We start from the raw sequence: 25,687 nt of genomic DNA, 5'->3' as shown, positions 1-25,687 counted from the left end.
CCTTGATCATCCGGCATAAAGTACGTACATATCATCCTACATACGTATGTACCCATAGACGTTGGCTGATAAGCATATGCCGTGACATAAATTGTCTTCATTCTCATCTTTGGGCTTGGGAATGAAATCAACTTCGGTTCGAGCCGCGCATTGTCTGAGGCTAATTTGCTCGAAGGGTCTGAGCCTATTCGTCTCTAGCCTCTGCTCTCCTACATCAGTTGAATAATATTTCCCACATGTAGACCTACGCCAATTTTCAGAACACGGCCCAGCCATGTCTGTGTATCCTTTTGAGGAAATGATCTGTATCTTTAAATTTAGTAGCACCGAAAGGATCCTAATGGGTGGTCCGAGTTAACAGATGCCGACATCCTACAAATCAATCGGGTATGGAAGGGCTCCTTACCAAGGACATTGTAGATATAGTATGGCGGAAATATATCAAAAGCAGCAATCCTTGCGCCTGCTGTACAACGTACTGCAAACATAGCCCCTGCAGGCTAACGGACTGTTATACAATCAAGGTTTCACAGACAATGGCATTGTGATGTGTCCAATATAAATAGTAGCAGAGCACATGTGCAGCCACTAGGCATTGTTTCTTCGGCTAGTTGTCCCGCTTTCTGCAGTTGAGGCGGTTCGTGCGTCGGGTACTTTTGCCTGACAGGTGCGCTGACGTATGAGGCCTGAGGCATCAATGGGTTCATGCACTATTGTATATTATCACGTAGATTGCAGACAATTTCCAGGCCTCGAAATTGCAGATATGATCATGTCAAATTGTGGTTTCAAGGTTGATGAGGTTGGGTGAATTGGTGCGGTGAGTCGCGTGGATTGGCGCGTCATGGAACATCCCGCCCTTACGACCTCCTTCAAACCCCAACACTCCTTGAGCTACTTCCAAAAGTCCGCTGAATGTGTCGGTCTTTTCCTCGGCTGCTGCAGGGTCTGTCTATCCGTGTTCATCCCTTGGAAGCTAGCCAACAGGGTCGACATACGTCATTGAGAATCCCTGTTCCTGTGGCGAGAACCAGATCGCTCGCCCCAATTCATAATGCCCATCATGCAGCCCACTGTGCCCTGCGCTTCTCGTATTTCTCATTTAAAAGTGTTGCGCATCCCTTAAACACGTCGAGGCTCGCATCATCGCGTGCGTATTCACAGGATCTTGGCCGACAACCAAGCTATCTGGATCCAGAAGATATGGTCGGGGCAACTGAGACGCCTGGGCCGGAGATGAAGCCTGCGGATATCCTCAATGGAGATATACCATTACCTGCTGGTCAGGTAGAGGCTTCATTGGACCCAGAATCAGACGAAGATGTCCCCGTTGATGCGGAAGAGCTAAAAGAGGCACTCGGCCGACCACCTCCGGTGAACAGCAGCTACCTTCCCCTGCCATGGAAAGGTCGATTAGGATATGTGAGTTTTGCTGTGCTGGGCACGATACACTCGCGCTGACGATTATGGGTTCTGACTTGCACAGGCTTGTCTAAATACGTACCTTCGCTATTCAACACCGTCCGTATTCTGTTCTCGAACATGTCGAATCGCCTCTATAATCGAAAATCGACACCCGCTCCAAGATCCCGACCAGCCCACACACCCGACCAAAAATCGCCCAGATCGCGATCAGCCAGCCGATGTTGCACGCGGACAAGCTTTCGTTGAGGGGCTAGGCCTGGCGAATGCACGCGATTTGGTCAAAATCATCCGTTGGAACGACAAGTATGGCATTAAGTTCATGCGACTCAGCAGTGAGATGTTCCCATTTGCCAGTCATAAGGAATATGGTTATAAGCTGGCGCCATTCGCCTCGGAGGTGCTGGCAGAAGTAGGACGTGTGGTTGGAGAACTTGGACACCGGGTTTCGGTTCACCCTGGCCAATTTACTCAATTTGGATCACCGAGAAAAGAAGTCATCGAGAATTCCGTTCGCGATCTCGAGTATCACTCGGAAATGCTCCGGCTACTCAAACTTCCTCCACAGCAGGACCGCGATGCAGTCATGATCCTTCATATGGGTGGAGTGTTTGGTGATAAGGCTGCTACACTGGATCGGTTCCGAGAGAACTACGCTATGTTGTCGCAAGACATCAAGAATCGATTAGTTCTGGAGAATGACGACGTGAGCTGGTCCGTTCACGATCTACTGCCTATTTGCGAGGAGCTCAATATCCCTCTTGTCCTCGACTACCACCACCATAATATCATTTTTGACGCCAATGAGCTCCGAGAGGGAACCGAGGATATCATACCCCTCTATGAGCGTATATCAGCAACATGGTCTCGGAAGAATATCACTCAAAAGATGCACTATTCCGAACAAACTACACCCGCCATCACTCGGCGCCAACGACGCAAACACAGTGCCCGCGTTACTACTTTACCTCCTTGTGCGCCTACCATGGACCTGATGATTGAGGCCAAGGACAAAGAACAAGCCGTATTTGAGTTGATGAGAAACTTCAAACTCCCCGGCTACGATCTTGTGAACGAAATAATACCCTTCATACGCCTTGACGAAAACCAACCATTCAAACCACCCAAAAATTCCAAGAAGAACGGGGCATTCGTGGACCTACAAGGCTCAATACCACCGCCTCGCGCCATCCCAGACGAAGAAGTCGGGATGGGTGGGCCGGATGGCAGGGTCTATTGGCCTGAGGGCATGGAAGAATGGCTCCGACCGGCGAAGAAAATCGTGAAGCCTAAGGCTGCACCAAGTCCTAAAAAAAGCGCCGCCAAAAAGGGTAAGAATGAGTCTGTCACAGACGATGCTCCCCTAGATATACCCGTCAAGATAGAAACGCCAGTCAAAAAACCGGTCAGGGAGACGAAACGCACACCTCGGCCGAGCAGGTCTCGCAAACGCAGAGCTTCGTTGACTGAGTCTACCCCAGAGTCCGAAGAAACTGGGGAGGTTTCGGTGGAACTGGACAGTGCTCGTTCGATACCTTCTCGAAGTTCACGTGCAAAGAAGGTGAACTACGCCGAGGACAGTGCATAACTGGCACTTGATACCTAGGTAGTTCTCATATATTAGTGTACAATATACGATTTTTCTCACTATATCTGAAACAGCGAGAGGTTTCATGGCTAGATTATAAATCAGGATACATTTCATCAATGCAAAATTCCCGTATCTGCTTCCTTTCAAATACCTGTGGATGTATGGATAGAATCTTAAATATTAGATGATTATGTCTAAATGTAGTTATTTCAACACAAAAGAACAAGAGTCTCAAATATCAAACTGGAATCTTCGGTTGCAACGCGGTGAGCGCACCCGAGTAGTCATCGTCATGGCCGATCTCTTCCCCGCAGGTAATCAACTTTCTACAGCCTTACTCGACTTGGCTTTTTGTGTCGCGGAATACTTTACCCTGCTTGTACATCATACCACCCGGGACCCTGGCGCCTAAATCACGTTTCCGTTGGCCAATCTTGCGGTCGAGGCCCTCTCTCTTTAGACGTCCACCTACCAGCCTCTTTCGTTCCTTCCCCCGCGAACCTAGACCCAGCAGACTTTCGCATATACTTGATCTGATAATTGGTGCACGCGCAACCAGACGCACTCAATCCCGTCTCTGGGGCATCCGGTACGAAACCCTGCCCGCGCTCCGACACCGGGCCCAATCGCGAATCTACCGAGCGATCCTTCAGCGACAAGCGCGACTCGCCACACGCGATAGCAAATTTGGCGCACGTCTTGTGAATTATCTTCTCGGGACCCAACGACAGTCAAGGCTATCGAAACCTACTACAGTAGCTAGTAGCAGCCTAGCTGCAAGATACCCGAAGTCGATCCGAGAACCCCGCTACGGACCGAAGGACACAACGATAGACCCGATGTCGCAGTCTGGACTTTCATCAACATGGGCGCCAGGGGGTGGTGATGGTGCTGGTGCCCCCGGTAGCCGTCGGAAGAAGGTCTACGGATATCTCAAAGCGGCAAATGAGCTACGCCAGACCTATACCGCACAATGGTCCGGGCAGAGGAGTGAATACGATGAGGACTACTACGATACACCCGGTGCATTCCCGGACGTACAGATTTCACGGTCAGGCGATGAGGAGATGGTGGTATTCCCCAGTTATGCTAGGCGATTGCCAGAGAAGAAGAAGAGCACGAGCACCGGTACCAACACACGTCCGCGACGTGAGTCGTGGTCAGAAACTATCGATGATTACCGGGGTGCAACCCACGAGGACGACGATCTCTCCTCGCCTACTTGGGATCCAACGGAGAATGAAGAGGCAGTTGTGGCCGTTGACGTGCGTGGCTGGATTTACTCTCCTAGTCGAGGGCAGATGAGCCGAAAGCACCGATTAATGATTGCCCTGGCTAGGAAGCTGAGCGGGATCTCTGCACCGTCTGGAACTGCAAATAATGAAAGTAACGACAAGATTTCTGGGAAGGGAGATGACGAATACATCGACAAGGAGATTCAATCGCTAGTCGCCAAGGCCGAGAGAGAAGCAGACCCGGCTTGGAAAGGCTCGAATGTGGAACAAACACGCCGACCCACTGCACCATTGAGTAAGGATGAATTATCTATAGCAAATGCCCATCTAATGGAAAGACTTCGTCCATTCTTGTCGAATCCCGTTGGGAGCATGCCGGTGACAGTGTTCTTCTTCAACGACACCGAAAGCAAGTCTCGAAATATCATGACGGATGAATCAGGCCATTTTACTCTTCGCGCTACACTGCCCTTTGCGCCAACTCATATTCGTGTGTTGGCATCTGAGGACCTGTCTGTCGCAAGACCGATTGATGTCATTGATCCGGTTGGAATCAGTTTGATCAGTGACATTGATGATACCGTTAAGCACTCGGCCATTTCCAGTGGAGCGAAAGAGATGTTCCGCAACACCTTCGTCCGTGAATTGAATGAACTTAAAATCGACGGAGTTAGCGACTGGTATTGCAAACTGGCCAGTGAGGGCGTGCAAATTCACTATGTGTCGAATGCTCCCTGGCAATTGTATCCCCTCCTGGAGCGGTACTTCAAGATGGTCGGATTGCCTCCGGGCTCCTTCCATCTCAAACAGTATTCGGGTATGCTTCAAGGAATCTTTGAGCCCACAGCGGAGAGGAAACGGGGATCATTGGAACAAATTCTGCGCGACTTCCCAGAACGAAAATTCATTCTTGTTGGTGACAGTGGTGAAGCTGATCTGGAGGTTTACACGGAGATTGTCTTGGCATATCCTGGCCAGATCCTGGGTGTCTTCATTCGTGATGTTACGACTCCAGAAACGCAGAAGTTCTTCGACAAATCCGTCCCCCATCTTGACCCGTCTAAGCGCAGTCGCAGTTCACCACCTGTAGTGGACCACTCGGATGCCGCTTCCAACAGACCAGCGCTCCCGCCTCGAGGTGGCACGGCTGACCCTGCAGTGCCCGTAGCCCATCATGATACAGATCCAAAAGATCTTGACCTTGAGGACCTGATTGATCTCACAGATCTCATCATAGACGATCAACCACCGCCGGCGGGGCTTACCCGCCCCGCCACTTCACGGCCACGCCCAGCGAAACCGATCAAACCGTCTGCATTGCGCATGGTTTCTACACCAGCTGATTTGGCGAAGGGTTCCAGACCATCCTCTCTGCGCAACGTCGCTACACCTTCCGATGTGCCAGAAAATGACACGATGTCGACACCAGCACAAGAGGTTCCCAAGCGCAGACCAGTTCCCCCTACGCCACCCAGACGTGCAGTGCCAAAGACAGGCTCATTGATTGACCTGGATCCCTCGCCTTCAAACTCTGAGAGTAGCGCTGGGACATCAACGAATGAACTTCCTTCTTCCGGACTCAAAAGCCTTGATGATAATTCTGTAGGTACCCAGAGTCAATCGCAACCTGCACGCGTCAAGCCACCACCGCCTCCTCCGCGTCGCACGAACACCGGGTCTTCAACAACCAGTTTAGATCCGGGTGCATCAACCCCATCAACCCCATCAATTGCATCAACAGCACTAAGTACGCCGGCTCGTCCTGCGGCTCCTGCGACTGGCATTCAATCATACCCAGCGGCAGCCGCCCAGGCTGCATACCAAGGGTTCCAATATGCAAGCGACCGACTCAACTTCTCAGGATCCGCAAAGTCTCCATCCAACCAATCAGGGAGACCAGGGCCGAATGGAACGGGTGTGCCGCCTGCGCCCCTGCCAAATAAGCGCGAGGAGCTTTGGCGACGTCGTTGGGCTCGCGCAAGCGAAGTGCTTGAACAGCACGACGTTGTGCTAGGCAGTTGGCGGGTCGGAAGCGATGCGCAGCCTGTTTGCGCGTGGTTAATGGAGCAGGCGATGAAAGATCTCAAGAATAATCGTTCGAAGGGGGATCATTGACGGCGTTTAAAGATACCATTTGTCAAGATGTGCCCATGAATACACTACTGTCGATTTGAGATAGATCTTAGAAACAAAGACCAATGTCACCATAGCCTCTACATAAGTACATAGAAAGAAGTCTACTCTTTTGAACCCCATATCCGAAACAATATAAATCTCATGCTGTACTGCCCCTTCTCTCTAGAGCTAGTTGAAGCTCAAACTGACACGTGCCGATCACGGGTGGGTCGTAAAACGATATAGACACTCTTGGCGATTATAATTTAACAGCCCGCTATTGGCCAAAACATCAATTATACGTTGTATGGTGGGCCAGTCCTGTTCCGAGGTCCTCGTTGGTCGGTGTTGAGGTTGCAGCCAAAGGTTCCACATTATATTTTCGGGCCTCGGCTCAAATTGAAACTGCAGTTGCATGATTGGCGACTCATAATCTGGGGGTATTTACTACTGGTGCCCCCCATTCTTCTCCCCTTTCTCCAGATCCCCAGACTAAAACATGTCATCAGAAACCCTGACGCGCGCGGAAGTCGCGAAGCACAACACCGAGGATTCCCTCTGGTGTATCATCGACCACCAAGTCTATGATCTAACCGATTTTGTCGACGCCCATCCCGGTGGTGCTGTTGTACTTGCTCAGATTGCTGGCCAGGACGCAACATCCGATTTCTACAATCTGCACCGCCAGGAGGTGCTGGAGAAATACCGTGACCAGCTTTGCATTGGTGTCATCGAAGGCGAAAAGCCCGAGGTCATCGTGCCCGTCCCTGGAGGTTTGAGCCCCGTGCCCTACGCAGAACCCCTGTGGCTGCGACCCCAGTTCAAGTCCCCATACTACAAGGAAAGCCACCGACGCTTGCAAAAGGCCGTCCGGGAGTTCACAGATAAATATGTAACGCCAGAAGCGCAAGAGAAGGAGCGGGATGGCACCTACATCAGCCAGGAGCTCATCAATCGCATGGCCGAGACGAACCTTCTGGCTATGCGACTGGGCCCTGGAAAGCATCTGCATGGCCGCACCTTGCTCGGTGGAGTTGTGGATGGAAAGGAGTTTGATTATCTCCACGATATGATTGTAACACAGGAGTTGGTCCGTGCCAATGCGAGAGGCTTCCAGGATGGAAATATGGCAGGCATGGCTATTAGTTTGACAGCTGTCCAGCAATGGCTGCACGATCCTGTACTCAAGGAGCGCATCAATGGCGAGGTCTTGTCCGGCCAGAAAAAGATGTGTTTGGCTGTCACGGAGGCCTTTGCTGGTAGCGACGTGGCGGGTCTGAAGACGACTGCAGAGAAGACTCCTGATGGGAAACATTATATTGTCAACGGAACAAAGTCAGTCGGATCACGTTTGTTGTTTAATTGGATTTGCGCTGACAATGTCTAGGAAATGGATTACAAACGGTATGTTCGCCGACTACTTTGTCACTGCCTGCCGTACCGAGAAGGGATTCTCCGTGCTCTTGATTCCTCGCGGCGAAGGTGTGGAGACAAAGCAAATCAAGACCTCATATTCGACTGCCGCTGGTACTGCTTTCGTGCAATATGAGAATGTCAAGGTTCCGGTTCAGAACCTCCTGGGTGAGGAGCACAAAGGTTTCCTCGTTATCATGAGCAACTTCAACCACGAGCGCTTTATGATGGTAGCTGCCGTGGTCCGCATGTCAATGGTGGTTGTCGAAGAAACAATGAAATGGTCCAATCAACGCATCGTCTTTGGTAAGAAGTTGATTGAACAGCCAGTTATTCGTCAGAAGTGAGTTTCTTACAATCTGCTCTTAATATCCCTCTTCTAACTCCCGACAGGCTCGCCCGCATGATCTCCCTAGCCGAATCTAACCAGGCATGGCTTGAATCCATCGCCTATCAAATGTGCAACATGACATACGCCGAACAAGCAAAGAATCTGGGTGGACCTATCGGACTGCTCAAATCACACTGTACCCAAGCCGCAGGCGAAATTGCCAGTCTCGCTACAAACATCTTTGGTGGTCGTGGTATCACTCAGTCAGGAATGGGCAAGGTCATTGAGATGTTCCATCGCACATACAAGTTTGATGCCATCTTGGGTGGAACTGAGGAGATTTTGGCGGATTTGGGAGTGCGGCAGGCAATGAAGAATTTCCCGAAGTCGATGTTATAGAGGGGAAATATCAATCAAATCATTACCTTCAGAGAATAACAGTGGTTGTATGTTTCGTATGCAGCTCTCCGCTTGGCCACAAATAGAACAGGCAAGCGGGGAAGATAGCTGGAGCGGGGGATGTTTGTTCCGACGCCACAGCTCCCCCAAGGCAGCTAGCCCCATGTGAGGTCACTTTGGGCATTCACGAGCCGCCCCATCTCCTACATTATTCCAGGTTCTTTGCCATCTAGTATTGGACGTCTAAAATATACAATATCTATCAAACATGGCTCCAGCCGATGCCCTTCGTCAGGATAATATCCTCGATCTTGCCGTGAGAGCTATCCAGTCCGCGGGGGATAGACAGCCGAGTCTCAAAACATCATATGAGGCCGTGGCTCTGATCGGCCATGCATGCATGGTAGCAGTTGATTTCAGATTGATCGGTCTTGGTGAAGAGCACACTTTAGGTATGTCAAGTCTGTCTCCGATCGCATCGGTGATCTCCTATTAACTTCTCTAGAAACATCTACAGATACACCTTCCCTCCCCGCAGAATGGAACACTAACGATACATTTGCCTTTCGGTACGCACATGCGCAGTCTTCAATGCAGTATTTACTCAAAGTGAGTCGGCTGGGAAATAACGCAGTGATCTTCGCATTGGCATTGGGCGATGACCGGACCAGCTCGTTCGACATCCCCATCAAAGACTACATCTCCACCTCTGCGCTCCCTATATCCTCCTCAGACAATCTCACTGCGTCTCTGCGAGATGTTTTCATCTCCCCAGCTCGACTAGGCGACCTGGTCGGTTTATTCAAGATCAACGTCATCCAGAAACTCGCGCCCGGTTTGTACAAAGAGGGGTATGAAGATCCAAGCCAGTTATCCAGAGCAAGACCACAAGAAGAAAGACAACCGGATATTCTTCGAGATGGCTCCCTGCCACAGCCTGCTCGCCCACGCCCATTTGATGATCCCTTGGCGGCAGCTCCTCGCCGCTCCAACCCACCAGACTTTGCTCCACCCGGGTTCGAAGATGAGCTTGAGATCAATAGGCCTCTACGAGGATATCCAGGACGACTTGAAGGCAGAAGCCCGTACAACATTGGAGAACGAGATCTCTACCCACCAGGACTTGGTCCTAATGATCCTTTGCGCGGACCTATGGGCCCTGGCTTTGGTCCAGGTGGCGGGGGTATGCATCCTACCTTTGATGACCCTCTCTTCAACGGGGGAGGAGCTGGTAATGATGGATATGACCCCCGTGTACCTCCAGGTGCAAGATATGATCCCGTAGGACCTGGTGAACCACCTGTTGGTCGTAATCGAGGACCGTTCGGTAGTAATGGACGAGGCGGGGGTGGATTTGGTGGGTTTGGTGGGTTTGGTGGTGGATTTGGTGGTGACATTATCTAAAAAGTGACGAGTGAGTGATGACTTTAACAAAGTAGAAGATCCTTTGTTCCGAAATGGCATATATCCATCTCAACATTAACAAGAATAACACGAAGCTACAGCCATGTCTCCATGGCCCACTCGACGTCTTTCCTCCGTAGCTTCTGAGTGGATTGTGTGGGACATCTTCTTATACACCCATTGGATTGTCTTCTTAAATGTCTAACACAAATCAACAAAGATATAAACCCCCTAGTCGTTCTGTACAACGGTGTAGTTGATAATTACGTAGGCTGGAGAAAGCGGTGTGTGGCTGAAGTGTGGCGCATCTGTTCACCACTCAACTTGACCTTCCCGAACTCTCATCTCTTCTCCCTTTCTCGTGTTCCCAAGTCCCATCCCCTTATCCCTTGAATCAATACTGGGAATTTGCCTTTTAATTGAATTTCCATCTGGAGCGTAATTATCCCACATCTTTTCCAGACCCCACGATACCTGCGCCTACCCACGAATCCCGTTGTTTTCTCACGAGACCGCCCCTCCCCAGCTGGCCCCTCCTTTTCAACCAGTTGAGCACACCGACGCAATGGATAACAACATGGAAATCGATACTGCGCGGTCCCCCGAGCCACACCACTTGTCGCCAACAAGCGACCCTGGGTCCATACCGACTTTGGACGGCTGGATCGAGAGTTTGATGACTTGCAAGCAATTAGCAGAAGAAGACGTGCGGCGGCTGTGCGATCGGGTGGGTCCCTTGTTTTGACAGAGTGGTAATGATGAATTCAAGTTGATCATATGTGTCGTCCAGGCAAGAGAGGTATTGCAGGAGGAATCCAATGTGCAGCCAGTGGTATGTTGTTCTCGGTCGGGAGGTTGTCCTGATCGCCCAGCCCACTGACATATATCCGAATAGAAATGCCCAGTGACAGTCTGCGGTGACATACACGGACAGTTCCATGACTTAATGGAGCTTTTCCGCATTGGCGGTCCTAATCCGGATACAAACTACCTCTTCATGGGTGAGTGGATAACGGTCGGGTCAACGCGTTGTGGGGTAATGTTTTTTAATCTTTCTTGATATAGGTGACTACGTCGACCGTGGTTACTACTCAGTTGAGACAGTGACCCTCCTGGTCTCCCTGAAGATCCGTTACCCGCAGCGTATTACGATTCTTCGTGGAAACCACGAGTCCCGACAGATCACACAGGTCTACGGATTCTATGACGAATGTCTCCGCAAATACGGCAATGCCAACGTGTGGAAATACTTCACCGACCTTTTCGACTACCTTCCCCTTACTGCTCTCATCGAAAACCAGATTTTCTGTCTTCACGGTGGACTGAGTCCATCCATTGACACTCTCGACAACATCCGGTCGCTTGATCGCATCCAAGAAGTTCCCCACGAGGGTCCCATGTGTGATTTGCTCTGGAGTGATCCTGATGACCGATGCGGATGGGGAATCTCTCCCCGTGGTGCTGGATACACATTCGGACAGGACATTTCCGAGGCATTCAACCACAACAATGGCTTGACTCTTGTGGCACGTGCCCATCAATTGGTGATGGAAGGATATAACTGGTCACAGGATCGGAACGTCGTCACTATTTTCTCAGGTATATTCTTATTCGCAAGACTTGATGGACCAAAAGCACTAACCAGACCACAGCACCAAATTACTGTTACCGCTGCGGCAACCAGGCCGCCATTATGGAGATTGACGAGCATTTGAAATACACATTGTGCGCACTCCTGCAATTTCTCATTTGGATATCCCACTGACATTATCTAGCCTACAATTCGACCCCTGCCCCCGAGCGGGAGAACCTATGGTATCGAGGCGCACACCTGACTATTTCCTTTGATAGACTTCATCTTTGTCCTGCGAGAGGCAATTGGACTGGCGGAGAATGGAGGTTGCAATCGAACATGGCTCTCGCCTATTTAATTCTGTATGGTTTGATGCCTGGCCACTTGTTGATACCAATCATGAAAATAAAAGACCATTTGTAAGACCCAGGCCCATAAGACTATAGAAATAACCTTGGGAGGCTATTCCAGATTATTAAATACCTTTCTCTGCCCAGGTGGTAACAGATTAGGAGCTCAGATACGCATAGAAGGCTGGAATTCAATATTCCTCTCTGGATGGCAGTAGATGACTTACAAGTGTTAGAAGCTGCATGGAGATTACGTTTTATCTGTGCCAGTGCAAGGCTTGTCATCATTGCTTGTTATCTGCTTGGGCCCAGCTTCTTCTGCCATGAACAAAAAGTGGCATCCGAGAACATCGAGTATCAGAAACGCATTGAAACCATGGCGACCTCAAACGGCCGTGTGTAGACCTTCTTGGGTAAGGTAACAAAGCACTAGTCATATAGGATAATGAGGGAAAGTTCAAAGTTCTGACGATCTAAGGCCAATAGCTGGAGAAGAATGTGTGCATCTTCCGCGCCTTGAATGAGTGCCATGTCAACACCGAAAGCTGCTCTTTCAGCTCACGAACACATGACAGTATGCATCATGGTCAGTCATCCTGACGATTAAGCATTGATCAGATAATACATGTAAACAATAGGCTATTCTGTCTATTCGGCGTCACAGTCTATCTAATTCGTAGACTGGGCGACGTCGGCTACGGAGATTTACACCCCTCATGTATTCCGTGGGACTCGTCAAGTGGCAATGAGAGCCACGACTTTAGGAACGTCCACGAGAATGCCCGGTTTGATGTTTGATGCAGACCTACATGGACCTCATGCATATGGTAATGTCATGGTCCCTGTGGTAGATGAAGCAGCATGTGCTACGGCACCCTCTGCCTACGCTGTCTCGTGGTGGCTACGGTGAGATGGTGGTCAGAGAGATGGGGAGGAGAGAAGAAGAAGAGAAGAAGAGAAATGGGGGGAGGGGCCCTTTTATACCCCAAACAAACGGTGCCTTCCTAAAGTGCGACACCCTCCATCGCACCTTCCTTAATCACAAATGTCACATGTCAGGCCCTGAGATATGCTGCTACCTACTCTGCGTCTCGATATCCTGTTTGTCGTGAACCGTAAGAGCAGTCCCCTCTTGTGCGACTTGCGCGTTATTCTCACCACGTCTGTAGTGACGCACTTCCGAGCTCCCATTTGGAACCCAGAATCGCCGGTCAACACGAACGACGAAGAAAATGGCCACGACTAGAATATCAATAGTGAAGTTAAAGATATAGAAGCAGGCCCTACTGTGATACCAGGCTGGGTCCGTGACAGGACGAGGTGGCATCCAAGAGGTCCCGGCACGAAATGATGCTCCAAGGCAGAGCAATGAGCCGACAAGTCCGACGATGAAGACTTTGGCGATCCAGCTACCATAGCCAACCTGTTCAATATACTTTCTATTCGGAGACAGAAGGACAAGTGCGACAAGCGGAAGCGGTAGGAACGAGATGATGGCGAAGTATGTCTGGCCATAGAGCTGGATATCACGATCGATACGAAGGGTGTTCGAGTTGAGAGTATACGAACTCTGAATAACACAAGTGATGACCATGATGATCGTTACTACGACGAGAGCATACAGTGCTTTGAACGCCCAAGATACTGGTCGGGACCATCCGAGGACTGGGTAGACGGCTCGGAACATACGCTGTGCGTATAGCAAGTTCAAGATGAAAAGCAGCAACACGCCGGCAGCAACGAAGATCTGTGCTGCAATCGCAAGTCTAATGTTCGTCGGGTGACAGGCCCAGGCGATGCGAAGGATGTTTGCGATAATACGCGACATGCAGAAACCGAATGTTGCGCCCGATGGAATGAATTTGTGGTCCCTTGCGAGGTTGCGACGGAACAGGGTCATATGGCAGGCGGCGCCGATGATGAAAAGAGCGAGGAAGACGGCGCATATTGGGACATCGAGGGGAATTGTTGGTCGACCTCCCATGGAGGCCGTTCGAGGCATATAGGGTCCTCCCATTTTCTAGGGGTTTGGTACAATTGGTTGTAGGGCAAAGGGTTGCAGCACGAACTTTATGCTTGATATATCCCCTTGCTTCGATGTAGAATGTAAAGAATGGAACAATCGAAGGGGTGAATGTAGTCAGTACAACACACGATGTACAGACGCTCGCCGAGTCTTATATCCTAGCTCAGTCGCTAGTACCTCTAATTTCCATGTCAACAAGATGCTCAGACTTCGCAGATCAAACTCTATTTGACACGACAAACCTATGATTCCCTCGTCTCCAGACAATTTTAACACCATACATAAATTGAATCAGTCGGTGTCGGGGTCCCTCGCTCCCCGAACTCACCTGGACGGACGCCGAAACGCCGACCACCGATCACATTGAAGGGGTTCGAACCTTGTGAGGAATACGAACAAATAGTCAAAGCCCTCGAAGACAATATCCATTATCGGCTCTGAGACGGCTCTGGTTATAGTGTGTATGTTTTCTTGTTGTACGTGGAAGTCATATGCTCAGGTGAACCCTGGAAACAGAGCCGCATAATCCCGTACCTCAGAACCTTATATAGACGTGGAAGTATATCACCGCTATAGTAATCACCTTTTGATTTAGTGGTAATAATTTAAACACCAAGAAGCTGAAATTACACTAGAGTATGTAGGAATCTCCGTAACTTTGGAAGATGATTGCATACAAATGGTCAATGTGAATCGCAGCCAGTTGGGGGATGGAAGTTTAATCAACTTACGAGAAGCAACGTCATGGTACAGGTACTCTAATCTGTATGTCATATTGTACCTGAGATATTGCATAAACCCATGTGAGAGGCCTACAATTCTTCGTCGTTTCCTATACGTGAGTCTAATGATAGTGTAGCCTAGTACAATCATGATATATATTTCTAGATGCACGTTGGCTACAGTTTATAGTTGTTGTGCAACCCTCCATTACATTGGCGCTCTTCCCTCGGATATGCTGTACTCGCTCAATTCTAAACTACCTGTCTTTCTGGTTACTCAAGAGATACGATACGTTTGACTGGGGAAGGTCTATGATGGTGATAGGCGGATAACGACTGCCGGAGTCTTCTATTAAGTATATATACAGGGTAAATATATTTGTTTGGCTGTGCCAACTTATGGGACAGGGGCGCTGTCCATCAACTGGCCTTCAGTGTCTGACTCGAGCGGCTTTTTCAAGATCCAGCCACCCACGAACAACAGGATTGGGAGAGATGATACGCCCACTATCAACCCCAATGCCCAACCCATCGCACCCCAGCCAGCTTCCTGGCGAATATAACCCGCAAAGAATGGGCCGATCAGACTCCCGGTCGCGAACCCCATATTCGACAGCCCAAAAGCCAGAGCCATAGCGCCACCGCGACCGAAGATATCAGGAGTTTTATCTTCCTTCTCCTTCACAGCGAAGAACACCTCCACAATGAGAGGTGGCATAGCCACCGCAAAGCATACCCCAACACAAGCGAGGAGGGCACACAATAGAATCTTGTGCTGCATCGAGTTGTCCTTGACAAAACGCAGAAGCACCAGAACGGGAACGACGGTGAGAAATGCGCCTGCAGCGAGGTAGCGACAGGATTTGGGGTACTTGTCAATAACAAACCCCATCAGTGGGTCTAAGACGTGCGGCACCATGAGCGAGATGAAGATTAGTCCCTGGCCACTTTGCTGCCACTTGAATGTCTCTTGCACGAAGAGTGGAAGGACACTGTCGAATGAGGTCAGGACGATTGACAAGATAAAGTATCCCCAGACGGATACGACGAGACGGGGTGAGCTCAACAAAATAGCGACACGTCCGAACGCGCTCCGTGAGGGGGGAGAAGGCGGTTGTGATTCACGGGATTCAGAGCCATTGGTTGGCAAGACGGGATGTTCTAAAACTTCCCCTGACTTCTTCTCCGTCACGGACAGCGGTGTCATCTCCGGCGCAAGCCATTTAATAGCATGTCTTTTCTCGATCAACAGCAATCGTAAGATGATATCGAGGGCGATGAAACCGAAAGCAAGACCGAAAACGGCATAATAACCACCATTCTCGTAGACAACGCCACCGAGAAGAGGTCCAGCTAGCGTTCCGATGCTGATAGCCATGGAGACATAGCCAATGGCTTGGCCAAGGTCGTCTTTTCCGATAGTGTCTACTATCAGTGCCAGGCCGGCCGTCCATACCACCGCAGCGGCAGCGCCTTGAAACAAGCGACCAACAATCCACAACGCGATATTGGTACCGACACACAGTAAGGCTGTTGCAGCGGCCAACGCAACGAGACCAAACAGCAAAGGCCATCGACGGGACTCGGCTCGGTCAGCAATGTACCCGACAACAGGGGCAAAGGCTAACAAAGCAGCCGAGTACAGGGCAAGGAGAATGGATGTCCAGCTTTGGACATCATCCTCTGAGATTCCCACTTTGTCTTTCAATGCTGTTGGCGTGACCGGTACGATAAGACCGTACATGAAGATGTCCGTCCCGGTAGCAAAGGCCACGACGAACATAATAAACCATTTTGACGACCTTAGCTCGACGAACTTGGGTCTCTTTTCCTCCTTCTCATGTGAGAAGGGCCACGTCAAGAACCCCATGACAAGTATATGTGTAATTGAGAGTAGGAATCACAATGCGGGTACCGACCTCGCAGGTGAAAAAGGACTAGCCCTTGTCCGAAACCAAGGTAAGGAAAGAATGTGAGAAGCTATGTGGAATGTGCAATGAGCTTAATTTAATGTGATCAATTCCATCTGACAGAATGACAAGTTAAAACAAGGGTCTGAGTCTCAAAAGTCGAAGTCCGTAAATGACCTCCGATCGGAACCCGCGGGCCCCGAGACTGGAAATCTCCCGAAGTTTGACGTTTTAGCGTTTTGGATATTTTGGACATTCAATTTGCTTGGAATTGGATTTTAATTATGATAGATGTATCTACGTAGCATGTATGTCTGTCAAGTGACACAATATTTGGAATACGCAGAAATAAGCCGGAGTTTCTAATTGAACGGTTGGAATTACTACTTCGATCTATACGGTTACCACGCCATTGGCATAGATGCTTGTCCCAAGTATTCAATCACAGACGAGCTTTAGGCCCTTGGATCTTCAGCCAATCCCTCAACTGTCTCCGCAGAATCTTTCCACTGGGCGACTTGGGAATTTGCGACAAGACATAGATCCCCCCACGGAGACGCTTATGGTTGGCAATGCGCTCATTCAACCACGCGTGTATCCCATCAAGGACAGTCTCCCGATCCATGTCTTTAACATGGCGACTCAAAACCACAAAGCCGACCGGTAGCTCAGTGGCCCTGTCATCCACCCATATTCCAGTCACGGCCGCATCCTCCACGTCAGGGTGATCGACCAGCTTTCCCTCCAACTCGCTAGGGATGACCTGCAGCCCCTTGTACTTGATCATCTCCTTGATGCGATCCTGGATACTGACATAGCCATCTCGATCGATAGTGCCGATATCACCCGTGCGGAACCACCTCGTCCCATTCTCGTCCACGTGGAATGCTTCTTTCGTCGCTTCGTCGTTGTTGTAGTAGCCCATCACCACGTTCGGACCCCGGCACCAGATCTCCGCGGGTGCCGTGGACCCGTCAGATGTGACGGCTGCGTCTTTCATCGTCTCGGGATCCACAAAGCGGAGCTGCATGTTCGGCACAATACAGCCCACGCCCGTGTTTCGCTTATCCATGCGGTCATTCGGGACGGCTGTCGCCATTGGCGAGGTCTCTGTCAGACCCCATGACTGGGTGCAGAATACCTCTGTCTTGGAAATCTCCGCGAACTTGGCTTCGAGGGCGGACGATAATTCGATTGTAAGCGGTGCGGCGGCAGACATGATCTTGCGCACGCTGCTTAGATCGTAGTTGGAGACCCTTGGGTCTTTGACCAACAGCAGGGCAATGGGTGGCACTACTGTCAACTCGTCTGGTCGGTACTTCTGGATGCAACTGAGGTATAGATCGAGGTCAAACTTGGGCATGATGACCACTGTTGTGCCCCATATCAAACACTGGCACATGAACAGATTCAAGCCGTAGATATGGCTGAATGGTAGGAATGCAATGGCGGATTGTCTTGCTGGTCGCTGGGCGGGAAGACCGGAGTCTAGCATTTGGTAGCGCCATTGCTGGAGGTTCGAGGTGATGTTCTGGTGTGTTGTAATGACACCCTTGGCTGCGCCTGATGTTCCAGATGAAAAGCAGATGAATGTGGGTTGGCGATCTGCCTCGGCTGGATCGATAGCGAGAAAATCACCGGGCGCAAATGTACTAGCGAGATGATTGCATGTAGGTTGGCCATTGGCCGGTGTTTGGTCATCTATCAAGACAATCTTCTCGACAGATGTCCCCTTGGCTGCGGTTTGAGCAGTCTCCAACAAAGACGAATGGACGATGATGAACCTGGCCCCGCTGGTCTTGAGCTGAGCGTTAAGCTCTAGTGCTGTCAAAGCCGCACTGGTCGGGGCAACGATAGCCCTGGAGCCTACAATTGCATGGCATACCACAGGGTAGTCGATGGTGTTGGGACTGAATAATGCCACGACGTCGTTGGGCTTTACCCCTATACTTTGCCGAAGCCCGTTGGACAGAGAGCGTGTACGTTGCATCACATCTCCGAGAGTATATTGCTCTCCTGAGACAGCATTGATGTATATAGGCCGGTCCAAGGGCGTGTTGAAAGGATTGGAGAACAGATAGGAGACCAAATCAACTGATTTGATATCCAGATCTGGGTATGGGGAACGGTAAATTGATGGCATTTTGTATAAATTGCACCGAAGTTGATTCCAAAGAGATAGAAAATCCGTCCAAATAGGTTAAATAGAAGTATACAAATACCTTCGGAAGTTGAACTCGGCATTGAGGGCTCCATACGCGCTGGGTCGGCCCGGTGTTATGTCCCCGCATTGTGCTCTGATTGGACGAGATTATACTCACGGGGTTTCCAAGGTCTCTGTCGGCCCTTTGGCTTCCTCGGTTCGATAATATCAGATAGTACCTAGGCCTGGAGGTACATATGTATGTACCTGCGAAATAACCAGTTGACGTATGTTGTACCGTATGCTGTACATCGTAGGACGGCTATAGGACTGTTTGCTTGGTTTGTTGTTTGCTCTGTTTGTCTTGCCCCTGTTCCAGAACATTGGCAGACTTCTCCAACATGTACCGAGTACAGAGACAAAGATCACAGAGGACCAACCGAGACCAGACTCTGACACTTTAAACATGATCCTTCCTGGGCACTCTATCATTACCCGCTCCATCATTCGCAACGTCAAATATCCCACACTACAGGCCCAACCCTGCGGTGTAGACCTCACACTGAAGCGCGTTCTCAAATGGACCTCACCCGGGGTAATCGACTTGGATAACAAACTCCGACAGCCGGCCTCGACTGAAGAGATAACCTTTCTCTCCTCGAAAAAAAATACAAATCCATATTTACATCTCGCGCAGGGTTCCTACCTTGTGGAATTCAACGAGACTGTCTCCGTTCCTTTGGATGTGATGGGCCAGATTTTCGTGCGCAGCTCATTATTTAGGTCCGGAGTGACTATACATGCCGGCGTTATGGACAGTGGATACGAAGGGGCTGTCGGGGCATTGATGCAGGTCCTCAATCCCACAGGGTTGCGGCTATATCCTGCTGCGCGTCTGGCGCAGTTTGTGTTCCACCAGATGAGTGAGAAGGTCGATGGTTACAATGGAGTTTACCAAGGGATGAAATATTTGTAATTGTGAGGTACTCACGAAGATGCGCTAGTTGATGACTTCTAGTCCATATCCAACCGAAGAGATTGTCTATCCACACCCCAGCGTCCTCACAGGCAGTTAGGACTGGCTGATATCTCAATGTCAAGAGGCTTGAATATCCCCTTTGCAAAAGCCCTGTCCCGAATCAACAGCCACCACTCCCTTGGCTCTTGCTTCCATCGCCCTGGCATCATGCAGCGAAGGACCAGACGGTTCATATGCTTTTTCTGCGGCAGTGGACGAATCGCTGCAAAGCATAATTCATGGAATTTCGGCAAGTCTGCTTCCTCGATAGTTGCGATCATGTTTCCTGCAGGGTTGACCCTGGGGGTGCGATTGAGTCGAGCTGTGTATTGATTCCCGTCTTTCCCGTCGCTCTTGAAGGAGTGTATCCACCCAGTACTCTCCACTATCACTTCCTTGGGGATTGCGTCAAGCTCAATATAGAATACCCAATCCCAGCGTCCATCTTGTCGGGTGATATAGACGTTGAATGGCATGGTGGACAGTTGTGGATGTCTTTGATCTTGTTGGATGGACTTTTTCAAAGTGGAAGTTGTATGCCGGGGAGAGGATTGGTGGGACTTTTTAGACTGATATAGCTTATAGCCTGAGAGATGATGGTTCTCAGACAAGATGATGGGATAGAGTGCTCGGAAGTGGCAAGATAAGCAAACGGTCTATATGCGAGAAGGCATTGTTTTGAGACATACGTCGAGGTCTCGGGGGCAACAATTCTGCTACAAGATTAGAGACAGCTGAAAGGAGAACTGTAAGAGAATGAAGCTGTTTTCTGACAAGAAACATCTCCTAGACAAGTTGTGTAGCTCAAAGAATCAGATTATTCCGATCTTCCCTATAGTTATAGCTATCCACTATTTTCCCCATCTATATAATGTCTTGAACAACGGTCGCACAAGACGGAAAACTGCAGACAAGAATAATTCGTTTCAATACTATCTAGATACCAACATATGAGTCCTAACTCTGATATGGCGTGTATGGAACCGCAGACTGCTCGTTGTCTTAGTATCATACTCTTTCTCAGAAGGCCATGAAACAAAATAACTAACCCATCACAGGGACTTAAAGATCCCCTTCCTGAAAGCCATCTCCTCGACATCTTTCAGCCAATCTCCACAGCGGTAGAGCGGAGTGTCGGGATACAGTCGCGTTCCCTTGAGCGTCACCTGGGCCCGCGGGGGAGGAACTGCTAGACAGCATTCCTCCCGGAACCTCTCTAGATCAGCCTCCTCGATAGTTCCAATCTCCTTCTTTGAGTCTGGCACATGTTCTGGTAGCACCTCCGGGTTAGGGGTTGGCCTGGGTGTGTAATCCATGCCGTTCAGGATTGTTCCGGTGACATGGTGCAGCCAGCCTCTGTCTTCGCTTGGATCGGTTTCGATGTAGATGGCAATGTGGTTTCTCTGCGCACCAATGGATTCAGTGGTGAAGACTTTGAGAGCCATGGTTGGTGATTTATGAGGTTGTGTTGTTTAGTATATTCAGGTGCGAAAGCTGGGGTTTTAAGACTAAATGAGTTGGGAGTTTCATCATGCGGCTTGACAAGATATATTTTTAGTCTCGCCTGAGGTCAAAGACAACCACACTTCTATGATTATATTTTCAAAGACCTTGCTAGGCATGTCTCATGATTCCTGAATGTATACAAACGAGAGGAAATTTGTCATATTTTCGGTGAAAGAATTCAGTCCCGGCTGGTCAATAAATACAGACCCTTTTGAGACCAGCATATTTTGTGTATGACGGCAAGAACTGTTCGTATCCAAGCCAGTGGCTTCAAAGGAGACTATGGTGGATAGCTGGGCATGATATGTTCCTGTGCTCCACAATCATGGGACTGTAGCTTTTTTAATTACAAGATATGCATTGTTGAAATAAGATAAATGATATGCAAAAGTCAGAACGCCGTCATGGCTTCCTGCCAGTTATGCATATGATGCCGAGAAACAAATTAATTCCAGGGCTCTCCTGTGCCCGGAGTACAACAAATAGATGATGCCATTGTCTCTGATTGACTAAAGCTGATCAGGATTGGAAGTTCATGTTATAGCCGCCAGTCTTCGGGTCCTGGACGAACTTGAAGTTGTCTGTTGACAGACCGAATGGGCTTAAGATGCCATTGCCAAGCTGCCCGAGATCAGTACTGCTCTATTATTTTGACATATCTTATCCAGGAAGAAGTACTCACATCTTTCAGCTTGCCCATCATGTCGCCCATCTCCTTCTCCCGCGCCTGATTGATGCGCTCGGGGAGTTCCCTCAATGCCCGTTGGACAAACCTTTTATCATCTGCTGAAAGGTTCTCAATTGCAGAAACTGCCTGGTAGTCCTCTGCGGCACCTTGCAGACTACCCCAGCCGCCGATTTGGGTCTTTGCCTTGGCACGTCTCATGAGAACCTTGGCTCGAAGTCGCATCACCTTGCCCCGCTGCTCATCCTGCTCTTGCAATCGTTGTAGTTCCTTCAACTCGGCTTCTTCGTCATCTCCGGATAGTTCAACTACTGCATCTGTGTGCTTCTTTTCGGATTCTGGGATTTGTTTCCCCTTCGACTCGTTGCCCTCGTCCGGTGGGGTCGGCGGGATAATCTTACTCAGACGTTCAATGGAGATGGTTGCGGAGTCTACTGCAGCCTTCCAATCTTCCAATTTCAGATGGCAAGCAGCAATATTACTGTGGATTATGGCGACATCGTAGTCAAGGTAGTTCGGGCAGGAAGCGAGAGCTCGATCGTAGCAGGAGATGGCTTGGTCATAGCTTGTCGCGATAAAAAGCTGGTTTGCCTCGGATTTGATTTCGTGGGCTTCTTTCAGGAGTTGCTATCGCAAGAAAGATTGAAGTCAATATGCGGCTCCGATCATAAGCTTGAACACCGTTACGACTCACGGCTTCTTCCTCGGCGGGAAAGTGGGCATCGTGGAAGACATCCTCGTCACCACTGTCATCAGCGTCATCGGGAGCACCTTTCCCGTCCCGTTCGGGCGCATTAGAAGAACTGCTCATTTTGTGAGCAGGTCGTCGTCGGGCGAGAATATCAGACGTTGCCAAGGGCTCAATCACGGGACTGATACTGATAACGTTTGTTCCCCGCGTCTTATCGAAACGTGGTCAACATCCCACTCTGACACCATTAAACAGACCATTACAACCATGGCTTCCACTAATGCGTGAGTGAATTAATCATGTTCGCACTTATACATCCATTGACTTGGTTGACAGCCTTCCCCGCATCCGAGCATGTCTCTTCGACATGGACGGCTTGTTGATTGACTCCGAGGATTTATACACTATAGTCACGAATGCAATTCTCCAAAAGTACGGCAGACCCCTGCTTCCCTGGTCAATCAAGGCGCAGATGCAGGGTCGACCCCAGCCGGAGGTTCGTCCCACACTATATATCGTGATGTATGGTATACTTACGAAATATCTAGGCCGGCAAGATCTTCAAAGACTTTGCCCAGCTCCCCATCGGCGAGCAGCAGCTGAACGAGGAGCGAACAGCCCTTCAGGAACACTACTTCCCACGCGCAAAGCCGCTCCCCGGTGTGCCGACTCTGTTGTCCAATCTTGTGTCGACGCAGTCAACCGATGAGCCCGTGTACATCGCGCTAGCAACATCGTCGCACAGATTCAACTACAAATTAAAGACCGATCATCTGACAGAGCTGTTCTCGCTCTTCCCTGAACATAACAAGGTTCTTGGTGATGATCCGCGCATCGGCAAGGGTCGAGGCAAGCCGCTTCCTGATATCTACTTGCTTGCGCTGGAGACCATCAACAGTGAGCTGCGCAGCAAGGGGAAGACTGAGATCAAACCGGAGGAGTGTCTCGTGTTTGAGGATGCGGTTCCGGGCGTTGAGGCTGGTCGTCGTGCCGGCATGCAGGTTGTTTGGTGCCCCCACCCGGGTCTCCTAGGAGAGTTCAAGGGCCGGGAGGAAGAGGTTCTCGCTGGAGCCACCGGATCGCACAAGGAGGATGAGAAGTCAGATGCCGAGAAAGAGGTGGAGGAGCTCCAGGCCTGGCGTTTGCAGGGTTCTGGAACCCCTGGGAAGATTGGTGATGGGTTTGGCCAGCTCTATTCCACCCTGGAAGACTTCCCATATGCCAAGTATGGCATTCGGATTCCCTGAAGACTGGACCTGAGGTTTCTGAGACAGTACATAGTACATATTGCATGGATTTGGTACATAGTCAATACAGGTTACATGGACGCGGTAGAGCGTCTATCTAGAAAATAATTTACATTCACGCAGTGATTCAATTAATGGCTTTTTGGTTTCTAGATATGCTTCTCTGTACGGATTCCGATGGAATGCATATAGCAAGGAGACGTAAGAGTAAGACCGGTTCTCTTTTTGCAGTTCAAACCGCGGGGTCTAAGTCATGGTTTGTGTCGGGTTCTGACAACAGAAATGGCATTGACCAGACCTTGAGGCTGTTATCGGGATTCTCCGCTGGAATATATTCGCCAGAGGAATCATCTGAAACAAGACGTTGCTGCCCAGAGCAGGTTGCAACAACACTTCCCATAGGGTGAAACATTGTACTCGTCACGGCATCTGTCATACATTAGCAATGAGCATCTTGGGGATTGTCAATGGACTTACCATCATGCACCTTGAACTCCCAATCGGGATCCTTCCCACCTGCACAGTGCTCTGGACTCCTCCAAACCCTTATAAACCCATCGGTACCACCAGCCCAAATCTCATGAGAGCCATCAGGACCAGATGGAACAACATCAATTTTCATGCGTTGATTTGTAAGAGCCTTGCGCCCGCGCAAGTGTCCAAGCAGTTGCCCCGTAACTCGAACATCATAAACCAGAATGCCATCACTCTTACGCTCGGCGACATACAGATATCTGCCACAGGGACTCCATACAAGCTGTGTAACTCCACGACCCCCAATATCACGGTTTGCGTTGGTTTTTGCCACGCTGAAAGTCCCAAGGAGCTCACCCGAGCCACTTGAGCTGTACAATCCAACGTGTCTGGTGAAAGTACCCGCAGCAAGGATACCGTCCCCACTGGGGTTTAGAGCCAGGGCGGAAACAATGCCCTTCATGCCAATACCGCCACCGACAATCTGCTTTCGTTTGCTGGGGATGGTTGGCATTGAGGTCACAGGGCCATGTGCTCCCGTTCGGGACACGTCAAAGAGACAAACGAGACTATCTGAGCCTGTGAGGAAGTGGGTCCCACCCAGCAGGGATGGGTAGATCATTGAGTGCGGAGTTATGAATGCTTCTGTCATTGGATTTACCAGATAGTAGCTCGCCACTGATATGGGAGCTAGGGCTGATGATAGCCGAATTGGATGATCACGAACAGATGAGAGGAATAGAGTAGTGGATGGATCTTGAAGGTTGTAGAAGGGATAGATTGCGGTAGCATAAGTCGGTTCCGCTGAGAGTAGAGTTGAGTATGGGGATAACTGGTGCATGGGCTTGTCCTCCAGTAGATCCGGCGGCCTGGCTGTGTGAGTGAGATAATCAATATAGGGATGATGCGCCAACTCACAAGATCCATGTTCTGATAGAATGATTCGCTGAATCTGTCAGCAGAGTAGTTCCGTCTGGCGTCCTATACACCACAAGTTCAGTAAAGGTTGATCCTGGGTCACGGTACTAGAGTCTGACCATTCTGCACTCTTGAAATAGCCGAATTCGGTATCTTGATCGATGAATACACCACCAGAGGTCGCCACTGGCTCGATTTGGACTGTTGATGATGAATTTGAAGAGAGTTGTGACGGATCTGATAACTCTCTCTCACTTTCTCGTCTTGTTGATGCCACGCATACTGGCGTCCACTCTTTGGCATTCGCGTCAGCCATAATGACAAATACTGTCACTTAAACTGGACGGCTGCCTTCGCTGAAGGCTTTAGATGCAGCTCATTTGATCAGTGACTCATTCAATGGCAAAGCTCTGAATAAGACCAGAATCGAAAGGAGAATGGACAGGTCAAGTCAGACACCCATGGATTGATTGTATCAAAAGTCCACGGCGGTCACATGAATGACATATCAATG

The 25,687-nt window shown here is 49.8% G+C and overlaps 14 protein-coding genes across 14 annotated transcripts; 7 read left to right on the top strand and 7 right to left on the bottom strand.

The window, feature by feature from the left end:
• Positions 1 to 1,203: 1,203 nt before the first annotated feature.
• On the top strand, positions 1,204 to 3,010 carry LCP9604111_1174 (UV-endonuclease UVE-1; the record flags this gene model as incomplete). Its single annotated transcript, XM_039075461.1, has 2 exons — positions 1,204 to 1,422; positions 1,487 to 3,010. 2 exons carry the CDS (start codon positions 1,204 to 1,206, stop codon positions 3,008 to 3,010), a joined length of 1,743 nt encoding a protein of 580 aa, XP_038933722.1.
• An 842-nt stretch (positions 3,011 to 3,852) lies between these two features.
• Positions 3,853 to 6,363, top strand: LCP9604111_1173 (phosphatidate phosphatase App1 family protein; the record flags this gene model as incomplete). The annotated part of the gene is made up of 1 exon (XM_039075450.1): positions 3,853 to 6,363. One exon carries the CDS (start codon positions 3,853 to 3,855, stop codon positions 6,361 to 6,363), a length of 2,511 nt encoding a protein of 836 aa, XP_038933721.1.
• Positions 6,364 to 6,862: 499 nt separating this feature from the next.
• Positions 6,863 to 8,506, top strand: LCP9604111_1172 (acyl-CoA dehydrogenase family protein; the record flags this gene model as incomplete). The annotated part of the gene is made up of 3 exons (XM_039075439.1): positions 6,863 to 7,698; positions 7,751 to 8,119; positions 8,170 to 8,506. 3 exons carry the CDS (start codon positions 6,863 to 6,865, stop codon positions 8,504 to 8,506), a joined length of 1,542 nt encoding a protein of 513 aa, XP_038933720.1.
• Positions 8,507 to 8,774: 268 nt separating this feature from the next.
• LCP9604111_1171 (proteasome inhibitor PI31 family protein) lies at positions 8,775 to 9,910 on the top strand (the record flags this gene model as incomplete). Its single annotated transcript, XM_039075428.1, has 2 exons — positions 8,775 to 8,958; positions 9,012 to 9,910. The coding sequence occupies 2 exons, from the start codon at positions 8,775 to 8,777 to the stop codon at positions 9,908 to 9,910; spliced, it is 1,083 nt and encodes a 360-aa protein (XP_038933719.1).
• Positions 9,911 to 10,475: 565 nt separating this feature from the next.
• On the top strand, positions 10,476 to 11,758 carry LCP9604111_1169 (serine/threonine-protein phosphatase; the record flags this gene model as incomplete). Its single annotated transcript, XM_039075416.1, has 6 exons — positions 10,476 to 10,637; positions 10,701 to 10,742; positions 10,806 to 10,911; positions 10,976 to 11,509; positions 11,563 to 11,635; positions 11,686 to 11,758. The coding sequence occupies 6 exons, from the start codon at positions 10,476 to 10,478 to the stop codon at positions 11,756 to 11,758; spliced, it is 990 nt and encodes a 329-aa protein (XP_038933717.1).
• Positions 11,759 to 12,908: 1,150 nt separating this feature from the next.
• Positions 12,909 to 13,850, bottom strand: LCP9604111_1168 (uncharacterized protein; the record flags this gene model as incomplete). Its single annotated transcript, XM_039075405.1, has 1 exon — positions 12,909 to 13,850. One exon carries the CDS (start codon positions 13,848 to 13,850, stop codon positions 12,909 to 12,911), a length of 942 nt encoding a protein of 313 aa, XP_038933716.1.
• Positions 13,851 to 14,978: 1,128 nt separating this feature from the next.
• Positions 14,979 to 16,451, bottom strand: LCP9604111_1167 (uncharacterized protein; the record flags this gene model as incomplete). The annotated part of the gene is made up of 1 exon (XM_039075394.1): positions 14,979 to 16,451. One exon carries the CDS (start codon positions 16,449 to 16,451, stop codon positions 14,979 to 14,981), a length of 1,473 nt encoding a protein of 490 aa, XP_038933715.1.
• Positions 16,452 to 16,933: 482 nt separating this feature from the next.
• On the bottom strand, positions 16,934 to 18,634 carry LCP9604111_1166 (acyl--CoA ligase; the record flags this gene model as incomplete). Its single annotated transcript, XM_039075383.1, has 1 exon — positions 16,934 to 18,634. The coding sequence occupies one exon, from the start codon at positions 18,632 to 18,634 to the stop codon at positions 16,934 to 16,936; it is 1,701 nt and encodes a 566-aa protein (XP_038933714.1).
• Positions 18,635 to 19,100: 466 nt separating this feature from the next.
• On the top strand, positions 19,101 to 19,610 carry LCP9604111_1165 (putative dUTP diphosphatase Dut; the record flags this gene model as incomplete). Its single annotated transcript, XM_039075372.1, has 1 exon — positions 19,101 to 19,610. The coding sequence occupies one exon, from the start codon at positions 19,101 to 19,103 to the stop codon at positions 19,608 to 19,610; it is 510 nt and encodes a 169-aa protein (XP_038933713.1).
• An 86-nt stretch (positions 19,611 to 19,696) lies between these two features.
• On the bottom strand, positions 19,697 to 20,128 carry LCP9604111_1164 (uncharacterized protein; the record flags this gene model as incomplete). Its single annotated transcript, XM_039075361.1, has 1 exon — positions 19,697 to 20,128. The coding sequence occupies one exon, from the start codon at positions 20,126 to 20,128 to the stop codon at positions 19,697 to 19,699; it is 432 nt and encodes a 143-aa protein (XP_038933712.1).
• Positions 20,129 to 20,584: 456 nt separating this feature from the next.
• On the bottom strand, positions 20,585 to 21,097 carry LCP9604111_1163 (uncharacterized protein; the record flags this gene model as incomplete). Its single annotated transcript, XM_039075350.1, has 3 exons — positions 20,585 to 20,642; positions 20,702 to 20,743; positions 20,796 to 21,097. 3 exons carry the CDS (start codon positions 21,095 to 21,097, stop codon positions 20,585 to 20,587), a joined length of 402 nt encoding a protein of 133 aa, XP_038933711.1.
• A 580-nt stretch (positions 21,098 to 21,677) lies between these two features.
• On the bottom strand, positions 21,678 to 22,654 carry LCP9604111_1162 (uncharacterized protein; the record flags this gene model as incomplete). The annotated part of the gene is made up of 3 exons (XM_039075339.1): positions 21,678 to 21,779; positions 21,841 to 22,470; positions 22,538 to 22,654. 3 exons carry the CDS (start codon positions 22,652 to 22,654, stop codon positions 21,678 to 21,680), a joined length of 849 nt encoding a protein of 282 aa, XP_038933710.1.
• Positions 22,655 to 22,801: 147 nt separating this feature from the next.
• LCP9604111_1161 (haloacid dehalogenase superfamily protein) lies at positions 22,802 to 23,781 on the top strand (the record flags this gene model as incomplete). Its single annotated transcript, XM_039075328.1, has 3 exons — positions 22,802 to 22,818; positions 22,871 to 23,030; positions 23,083 to 23,781. 3 exons carry the CDS (start codon positions 22,802 to 22,804, stop codon positions 23,779 to 23,781), a joined length of 876 nt encoding a protein of 291 aa, XP_038933709.1.
• Positions 23,782 to 24,013: 232 nt separating this feature from the next.
• On the bottom strand, positions 24,014 to 25,489 carry LCP9604111_1160 (uncharacterized protein; the record flags this gene model as incomplete). The annotated part of the gene is made up of 4 exons (XM_039075317.1): positions 24,014 to 24,210; positions 24,259 to 25,124; positions 25,174 to 25,236; positions 25,293 to 25,489. The coding sequence occupies 4 exons, from the start codon at positions 25,487 to 25,489 to the stop codon at positions 24,014 to 24,016; spliced, it is 1,323 nt and encodes a 440-aa protein (XP_038933708.1).
• Positions 25,490 to 25,687: the final 198 nt, after the last annotated feature.

Source organism: Penicillium roqueforti (assembly GCF_015533775.1).
Source record: "Penicillium roqueforti strain LCP96 04111 chromosome Unknown scaffold_01, whole genome shotgun sequence".
Lineage (NCBI taxonomy): Eukaryota > Fungi > Ascomycota > Eurotiomycetes > Eurotiales > Aspergillaceae > Penicillium > Penicillium roqueforti.
The sequence above is the reverse complement of the archived record's forward strand: the minus strand, read 5'-3'. Positions and strand labels throughout refer to the sequence as shown.